The following is a 9526-nucleotide window of genomic DNA, read 5'->3' as shown; positions in this document are numbered from 1 at the left end:
TCTCAGGGTACAGATCTTTAGAACGGGACCCTCCTCTGCCAGGACACTTGCTCGCTTCCTACCTCTCCTCAGTACACACACAGATGCATACACATCAAAACTGCCATCTAGTGTTGTCTTGAACTAAAAAGAAAAAAAAAACTTTTTATTACAGTTTAGCAGCAGCTGATGCAATTAATTGATTTCTTTACATATCATTAGTTCAACATACTCTGCATTTTATATCAGATTAATAATACTGAGTAAAGTGAGTAAGTCCAACCATATTTTATCAGATTTATTCTGTGCTGTTTATAAAAGAATGCTAATTGACTTAATTTCATTTTCTAGACCGAATATACTTTTGTATATTAATATGCCACATAGTTTCATTCAAAATGGACTATGATCTTAAAACTAACTTTAATAATAAATCACAATCATGATTTCATATTTTAAGGTCCCATATGAATACTGATCAACATATAATTATGACTTGAAATGAAAATGATAAAACAGTGTAAATGTAATATAAAACTGCATCAATAAACAAAACTGTAAAGACAACCATAATTACCATCTATTAATTAACAACACCAACCCTTTAGTCCCATGGCATGAACAGTAAAATAGTTGTGTATAAAAGCTTGTGTTCACTCCGGCCTAAAACACAAAGCAATAGATTCTCAAACATGGTCTAAGATGAAACAATTGTGTAATTTCAACACTAGCCATCACAATTGAAATCTAAACAGTTTCAAACAGGTTTCCTCATTCGCATCCCCATCTGCTATTGGTCAGCAAAAAACATAGCCACGACTCAAAAGCACGCCATTAGTTTGTCAAATGTTAAACATAGTATAAAAAATATGATTTATAAAAATGAAATGGGCTTTTGATCCACATACTTCCATGTACTTGTTTTGGTGGCCATATAAGCAGGTTAAAATAGAAAACACATTGAAAATTACATAAAACTGAATCCTTTTTAAAAATATAAATTTTATTAAGTGACATAAATTGTTGGTGTGAACTACTTTTTAGCCACTGTTTGACAGAAGATATGAATAAAATAATTTGGCCATGCCTCCAACAATGCTAAGACAGAACTTGAGCTGAAATTATTATTTTGTGTATGTTTTAATGAACAAATTATCTTTTTAAGCAATCAAGGTAAACCCTGACTACTGAAAGATTTTAGTTTTTTCTTTAGATGTGGAATGTTGCCGTCCTCTACTGGTGATTTGCACAAAGTGCAATACATAACTCAAGCAACTACGCACACCAATCAGAGCTACTACCAAAATCAAAACAAAAAAAACTTGCCAAACCCCAATGGCCTCTCTTTGTGTATAAACAGGACATGCATTTATAGAATATAATTCGAATATTTGGTTTTCAACACGTATTGCAGTACTGGTTTTGTATTGAATGTGATTTGCCCAAGTAGTTTTTACATATCATCAACAAACAGATATCAGGGTTAGGTTTTACACAAAGAGGAATTTTATTTAGTAATCTTCTTAACATTGCAAAGCAAGAGGAATTCAAAGATCAGAGTTTGTAATAATTTGAGAGAGGGGTTACGTAATCGGCCACGTGACTACGTAACCGCCCACAAAAAACATGGCGCTCTACAGTCGTTGTTTACAGGTCTGTCTACTAGCTGTGAGAACGTATTCTAACCATGATTTTAACATCCAGGGTAATTTTATTCAAATTCTTTATTCCGTCTAAAGACGGTGTCATAGACGCTCAAGACAACAAGTCAGTTAATTTTGTTTTCATGCTATAAGGATGTGCAGGTTTCCCACGCGTCCTGAAAAACCAACAGTTTTAGAAAAGAAAACTGGTAAATTACTTCGGTGTCCTTTAAAATAATTAGCTGCTACGTTATAGTTAAACTGTAGAAAGCACGATCCAGCACGAACTGTAACACGCACGTCTAAACAACGCAAGCAAACACCTGGGGGTGGGATATTTCCAAATATTTCTTATTTCACATTTTCTCTAATCATTATGATCACACGTTGTAATAAGCGCTTTAATGAGCTTTTGCCTGAAATTAGTTTCGTGTTAGTTAACTGCTAGCTAACAAACTGTAAACTACTTTGGGACTGCTATTTAATTGCATAGGCTGTTTATTCATCGGTATTATTCATATTCCTACAATTTGTGTGTATGTTAAGTAAAGGGGGAATACTTGTGTGTGTCAACAATTTTTGTGAAATTATATAATTATTATTATTTTATTTTTTTACAAAAACTTAGTAGAAAGTGAAAGTCGTGACATTTGCAAAGTATGGTAACCCATACCTGGAATTGGTGCTCTTCATTTAACCCATTCAAGTACACACACACACACACACACACACAGCAGTGAGAAGTGAACACACCGTGGACTCACAAAAAGTAGACAAATGTAACAACTGTTTATAGTTAACAGCAAAGGAAATTCCATTATGCAAAATCCTGTGTGTTGATGCTGTTTTTATGTAGAGAAGGGGAAAATCCTCGTTTTTGGCCATCAGCACACATTTTAGGAAGGGAAAAAGGAAAGAGGGAACTGACTCAACCAGAACTACAGTTATTGTTCAGGCTGTGTCAGCTAGAATGTAGGTATTAGGTATGACTGTGAAATCTGTTGGGTGCTTTATGGTGCATGATGTCTCGTTGACATCGGCATCTTTCATCTGTGGTCTTTTAATCAAAGTCATGAAGGGAGTTTGAAGTCAGCTTCAACGGTGTCCTAATAGTTTCCCATAAATCACTGAAATTTCACCCCACACAAATTTAAATCAAATACAGTAAACACAAGAACACAGCTTATTTACGGTTAAAGTGATGTAGCTAGAAGTTAGAAGCCTTTACCTTCACTCCTGTCAAACACATCTGTGTTTGCTACATCATTTCCATGTGAAGCTGGTCATGGTCTCTATATAAAGAAAGTAACTTAAGGATCAGTTTTGGTTTTGCTTTGACTTTGAAATGTAAGAAGCACGCGAATGAGAATAAAATGCACTAAAGGAATCCTGTGTTCATGGCTTGATTCCCTGCTGTTCCTCCATTAGCGCTACCATGCGTCCCAATAGTCCCAGCATAGAATTTGTGGCTTCATCCATTTTATTAAGAGTTGCAGTATTAAGTTCTTTGGCGTGCGCCATAAACCGTTCATCAGCAGTTTTCAAGTATTCCAGCAGCTCCTGGTTTGAATCTCTCTTCTTTATTCTGGTTGTTCGCAGAGACTTTCTAGGTTGGGATTGAGAAGGGCTGAAGAATGTTTCAGCTTGGTCCAGCACCTCCTCCGCTGAAGAGTCTGAATTCACAATAATAAAAGCAGCACATTACTTCAAGACCTACATTTAGCACATAGTGCATTCACACAATTTTGTATACATTAGGTAAGTGTGTAGAAAAGTAAACGATAAAGATGGTAATGAAAACCTACCAAGATCAGCTGCAGAAGACAGCGATTCTACATTTGTCTCAAGCATGGCTGTTGCTGAATTGAATACTTCAGTAAATTGATTCCCTGGCAGGCGTTCCAGCACAGTGCCCATAACATCATAGTTAGTTGTTTTATTGCTCCATTGGCTGCCGCTTTTACTCTTCTCCTTGTTTTTGTCACTGAACCTCTTTCTTAGTTTTTTCAGTTTGTTTATGATTTGGTCGGTTGTGCGATCAAACCCAGCTTTTACCATCTCTTGGTAAATATCCTCATACACTCTTTTCTTTCTTTTTGAGCTCCCCAATCTCTCCTGGATGTCTGTGGAAGACCATATAGCAAGCAGTGCACTGGTTTCCTTTGAAGACCAGTGATATGTGTTTTTGTGCTCCGCTCTTTTGCTGCCTGCTACAAAAAAAAAAAAAAAAAAAATTATAGTCAAGGTGGCCAGATTTTACAACTTGAAGAAATATATTGTAAGAAATGTATTATTCACAAGTAAGTCCACTTTAAAAGAACTGAAGTCAGACCTCTTTTCACTTAAATTAACGTGAATGCAGTGAACTCAGATCTATTTTTGTTCTACTTTAATTGTGACAAGTTTATTAGGCCTAACTAACTAACGTTAATAATTTGTTACTCCAGTCTAAGTTTGCAGAAAACACAGAAGGAATCGCAGAATCCATTCATAAAAACTAAATTTTCAGTTTAACATGGAATAACACAGAATTTGTAAAATTTGAATGAATTAATCAAAATTAGGTTATTACACTTACATCAAATTGCAATAAGTACTAATATCTGTAAATGTTAAGCCAGAAAAGTCTATTTAAATATAAAAAATTAAATGTTCTTAATTTTCAATAATTAAAAGAAAAATGTAATGAATGTTTTATGACTTCATTTGATAACCAGAACATTTTAAATACACAACAGAATTTCTGAGGGGAAAAAAACATTGCTTAAGGCTATTTTAAGAATAAATTAAGTTGTTTTATGTATTTAAATAATTAGACATGCTAAAACACAGAATTAGGTAGCAATAAAACATGGTGAAGAAAATATAAAACATTTCATAGGGCCCTAAAAATTTTTGTTAAAACTTTTAATCAATTGTTGTGAAAATGTATGTGTTATGATTTTAATTAATTAGACATGCTTCTTGGTTAATACAATTAAAATGTACCATTAAAAAGGAGTTGAGAAAAATTAAAACAGAAAAAAATGGAATCCAGAGAAATTAAAACGGAATTTGGAAAAAATAAATAAAACAGATTTTATATACTTATTCTATAAGTTGACACAACCAGCCACTGTATATTATTATTATTATTCAACGTTTGTGCATTTTTTTCGTATTTCCTTTACTTGAGCTTTTATTTTGGAGGCAACCTGATAAGATTAATTGTGCAACATTAGTAGCTAGAACAGCAAGCAACCAAGTAATCCTACGCAGCATATCATTGCATACAGACACAACAGTGCAAACTAACCTAGCTCAGCTACAGACACCGCAGAGTCCGTGTTGGTCTCGAGCGTGGCTGTCGCTGAATCCAAGGCCTCGGTCAGCTGACTGGGTGGAAACGTTAGGTGTCCTAGCACAGACTCCATAACATCGTGGTCGAATGTTTTATTAATCTGTCCACTTTTACTTGGTTTCCTTTTCAGGTCCCTGTACTCCATTTTAAGCTTTTTTAACTTGTTGATAATTTGGTCGGTCGAGCGACTGAAGCCACCGTTCAGCATTTCTTTGCTTATCTCATCGTAAACTGTTATCTTCCTTTTCGAGCTCTTCAGTTTGTCCTGGATCTCTGTGGAAGACCATATCGCGAGCAGCACACTGGTTTCCTCTGAAGACCACTGATGTGAGCTTTTATTTTCGGACATGTTTTGTAGTTTACAGTTAAATTACACGGTCACCGCACACTGTAGCTTTAGATTATATATCTTTGGCTACTGCTGTTGTTTTGAAAACGTTTCCTGGTGACGTCACATTCCCCGGTTCCTAGTTCTTCTTCTTTTTGTTCTTTTTCTTCTTCTTTGGATTTATTGGCGGGTCGCATACCAATTTTATGGAGCATACCGCCACCACATGTGCTGGAGTGTGAAGTGATTTCAGTCTAGAAGTATGTTAAAAGATGTCTATATATTTTTTTCTTAGACAGCTATGCTTAATGAATTCTAAAACTAACCTACTACAGTTTTCCCTGATCCAAGTTTTATGTTTAATAGGCTATTGATTGTAAATAATTTGCAACCTATTCCCTGTAGCTTTCTTATAAACTAATTCCTTTCCAGATCATACTTGGGGCAGAAAAACAGCACACGTTCAACTGTTTCCTTTATAGTATGCTTAAAAGGTTAGACGTAATTCAGGCGCGAGTGTTGATGTATTACAGGAGCAATTAAAACAACTCCAATCTCAGCAATGCAAGTGGAAACAGGAGAGTCCCATTAGAATTAAGACGCCAAAATTTTGTTGTTGCTTACCGGATCAGTTTACAAGGGAAAAATAGGAAAATATGGGAGATTAACTGATGGGACATCAGTATATACTCCTGAACTGGTGGCAATTCAGATGGCACTAGTTGGGTGGAAGAGGTGATGCCAAACAAAGTTGTGATTTGTTCAGATTCTATGGCATCACTTATAAGCATACTAACTTATCAAACAGTTAGATATGATATTTATGTAGAAATATTGAATATTTTGTATAGATTAAGACAAATTGGAATAATAATTAAATTTGTTTGGGTACCAGCTCACGCAGATATACCAAGAAATGAAAGATCGGGTAGAATGGCTAAAGAGTCACTTAAACTGAACTTCCCCTGTTGCATTAAGTGGGAAGGAAGGGAAAAGTATTATTAAAGAAGCTTGTAACCAGAAATGGAAAATGCATTGAAATGAGTGTAAAACGAGAAGGCATTTATATAATGTACATAAAACCGTAAGACAAAGTAATATGACACAAAATTTAAGAGGATCAGGTTAGACTTAGGATGGGACATACTAAACTCAATTCTACACTTTATATTATAGGGAAACATGGTACGGGATTATGCAAATTATGCCAAATCTGATGCAGCTCCATATATAATGCATCCATGAATGCATCCATGTATATTTCACGTTTCTTCCTCTCTTCCACATTGCTCCATCATCTGCATATAAAGCTGTTTTAATTCCTGGATGAATTCCTTCGAATACATCATTAATCATTAGGTTAAATAATAAAGGACTAATGGCACTTCCCTGTGGTGTTCCATTTTCTACCTTCACCATCTCAGAAATTGTATTTCCCACCTTGAGTTGAATTGATCGTCCGAATAAGAAACATAAAACCCAATTATATACTTCTATTCCCATTCTTTGCAACTCTAACAGCAATCCTTCCCTCCACATCATATCATATGCTTTTTCGATGTCAAAGTATACTACCTCTAACACCTCTTTCATTGCTAGTGCCTTTATAACATCAGTTTCTAATCTAATTAGTGCATCTACGGTGGATCTACCTGGTTGAAAACCATACTGATAAGGAGCCATTAATCCTTTGCTTTCCAATATAGTCGATTAACGATCAGTTTTTCAATTACTTTACAGAGGTTAGACGTCAGAGCTATCGGCCTATAATTTCCTGCTATAGTAGCATCTTTCCCTGGTTTGTGAATTGGGATTACAATTGATTGTTTCCATGATAGCGGGTAATTGTCCTTCCCTCCAAATTTTGTTAAAAAGATCTAATATTACTTTAAGTATTACGTCATCCATCTGTTTAATCATATTATAGCAGATTCTATCTTTCCCAGGAGTGGCACGACTTGCCTTAAAGGACTTTGTTCAAGGTGCTCAGATCAGAGCTCCTCCGAGCGGCTCTAAAATGTTCTACAATATAGGGGCACAGTGGAGAGCTTGATTATTCTCAGTCTCAGACTGCAATTTTTTATTTATTTTATTTTATTATTATTTTCTTTTTTTGTTCGCCAAAAAGTTTAATTCTCTGGCTTTTTGTGAAGGTTACAGTGTCACGTATAAGTAGGGGCAACAAGTGAGCTGTGTTGTGAGTGAGTCACTGAATTATTCACTCAACCGATTCGTTAACAACAGCATAATTCTTGATGAAAACATCAAGTTTCTTTAACAATGTCTTTTTAATTGTGTATAGTCATACATTTACATTTAATCCACCTCTGTTTTATCCTTAGGCTTATTTGAGACACCCACTCCTTGTATATCGGATAATGGAAATATTTATTTACCTAGTAAACAGGAAGGAATGCCCAACCAAATCTATTTTGTTTTTTAAGTAGCATTGGAAAACCTGACCAATTTAAATATTTTGTGACATGACGTAGGGATTCCATTGGGGAGCCAAACTTGTTGACACAGATCCGCACCATTAGATGGCAGTATGTACCTGTCTATACAGTATGTTCTGTGTAGACAATTATATCTCTGTGCACATTTGCAACCAGTTTTGGTCATTTGTAATGGGCATTTGCATTTTGTGTAAAGGAGTAAAGCCTTTGGAATTTGCATGAGTTGGTAGCGCTCTTCATAAGAATCACCATCATAATATCATTCTGTATTCACTAAGGAAGTTGACCCGTGTGTTTAAAAGTTGATATCAAGTAACTTAGACTTTGTTTAGATAAATATTTTTTGGTTTTTATGTTTGCCTGTTTGAATCGGGTCCATAATGTATTTTGAGAGTAAGAATAGTGTAGAAAATATTATTTCAGATTTAACATCTGATGACTGGCTGCTTATTCAACAGTGTATTTGTGCACGACTACTGACAGAAATATAGTACATACGCTTCTCTATTACTGGATACTTCTAATCGTCTTATTTCTTATTCGTCTACATTTTAAATACTGGATGATAGATGTCTGTGAGGTGTTGAGGTTTGGCTCCTCATTTTGGCAGCGACTCCAGACAAAAAGCAGGAGCCCAAATAACACAGCACTGAAATGAAAATCAATGCAGGATGAAACACTGCCTCTGCCAGAGGGAGGTATGCAAGGTCACAGGCCAGTAGAATTATTTCCAGACACAGTATCACAATATTTTCCAAGAGGGTCACGTTTAATCAAGAAAAGCAGCATATAATCGGTTTCATTATGAATTTGCTGTACACACAGTGGTAGAAGCCACAGAGAAGATTTAAAGTTTCAGTACTGAAAATTGAGGCATTGCCTAGATCACACCTAAGTAATTAGTCACTAACTTTAACAGTTGTACTGTAAAATGTAAGATAATTCATTTATAACATAATTTTGTACAGTTTCAGTAACATTTAAATTATTAAAATATATATTTATTACTGTTCAAAAGTTTGGGGTTGGTAACTTTTTTTTAATGTTTTTTTAATTCTTTTATGCTGACCAAAGGTGCATTTATTTGATACAAGTAAAAACTATTTTTTCTATTTAAATATATTTTTAAACATAATTCATTCCTGTGATTTTTTTTTACTTCTTTGATTAACAGAAAGATCAAAATAACATATTTTAAATATATTTGAAATATATATATATATTTGATATATATATTTTTAAAAAATTCAGTTTTTACTTACACTTTTTGATTTCAGATTTCAATGTAAGGGGTCCTTACTGAATAAAAATAAATTTCTTTAAATAAAAATCTTATCTCCCTCCAAATAGCAAATTAGCTTACAGTTGACCATTTAACAGTTTATTAAGGTATTTTACCTCTTTTGCATTTTCTAACTTTTTTTCACAACATTGGGCATGGCTGAATTGATTTTTGTAGACATCCAATCAGCAACCTTCTTTTTTTTGTCCACTGCTTTAGTTTAATCTCTACATTATCTCTTTTAAAGGTGCATCATTGTAGCCTGTACCTCTGACAGGTTTAGTTTTGTCAGGTGTTACCTGCTTAATGTGGATTTTTAGATGACACAACATTGACATTGACCTCGCCAGGGGAAGGATGTCACACACTCACCCAGGATGTAGGCGAATATTGACAGAGGGTGAATGATAGTCTATAAATTCTGATATGAAGGAACATCCTGTCCCTGCTGACTTCTTCAGTTTGTCTGCCTCGTGTAGCTGATTAGCCAAGAGCAAG

At 34.7% G+C, this 9526-nt stretch overlaps 1 protein-coding gene across 2 annotated transcripts; it reads right to left on the bottom strand.

The window, feature by feature from the left end:
- Positions 1-387: 387 nt before the first annotated feature.
- On the bottom strand, positions 388-6634 carry LOC113050941 (uncharacterized). 2 transcript variants are annotated; one of them, XM_026214424.1, is made up of 3 exons: positions 4918-6634; positions 3428-3829; positions 388-3295 (listed from the first exon to the last, which is right to left on the bottom strand). In XM_026214424.1, exons 1-3 carry the CDS (start codon positions 5309-5311, stop codon positions 3018-3020), a joined length of 1074 nt encoding a protein of 357 aa, XP_026070209.1. In that variant the 5' UTR covers positions 5312-6634; the 3' UTR covers positions 388-3017. The 2 variants fall into 2 exon arrangements, with proteins under 2 accessions (XP_026070209.1, XP_026070208.1); XM_026214423.1 differs by having other exon boundaries at positions 3428-3832; positions 4918-6609.
- Between the last annotated feature and the right edge of the window lie 2892 nt (positions 6635-9526).

Source organism: Carassius auratus, chromosome 31, assembly GCF_003368295.1.
Source record: "Carassius auratus strain Wakin chromosome 31, ASM336829v1, whole genome shotgun sequence".
NCBI classification, from domain to species: Eukaryota; Metazoa; Chordata; class Actinopteri; order Cypriniformes; family Cyprinidae; genus Carassius; species Carassius auratus.
This window is presented reverse-complemented; position numbering and strand designations above follow the sequence as displayed.

What these genes read in the sequence shown, in the direction of transcription:
- LOC113050941 (XM_026214423.1), bottom strand. Translation starts at nt 5,311, where the DNA reads ATGTCCGAAAATAAAAGCTCACATCAGTGGTCTTCAGAGGAAACCAGT. An exon ending in GGTGTCTGTAGCTGAGCTAG is followed by an intron (nt 3,833 to 4,917) that starts GTTAGTTTGCAC and finishes TTTTTTTTGTAG; the next exon opens with CAGGCAGCAAAAGAGCGGAG. An exon ending in GTCTTCTGCAGCTGATCTTG is followed by an intron (nt 3,296 to 3,427) that starts GTAGGTTTTCAT and finishes TTGTGAATTCAG; the next exon opens with ACTCTTCAGCGGAGGAGGTG.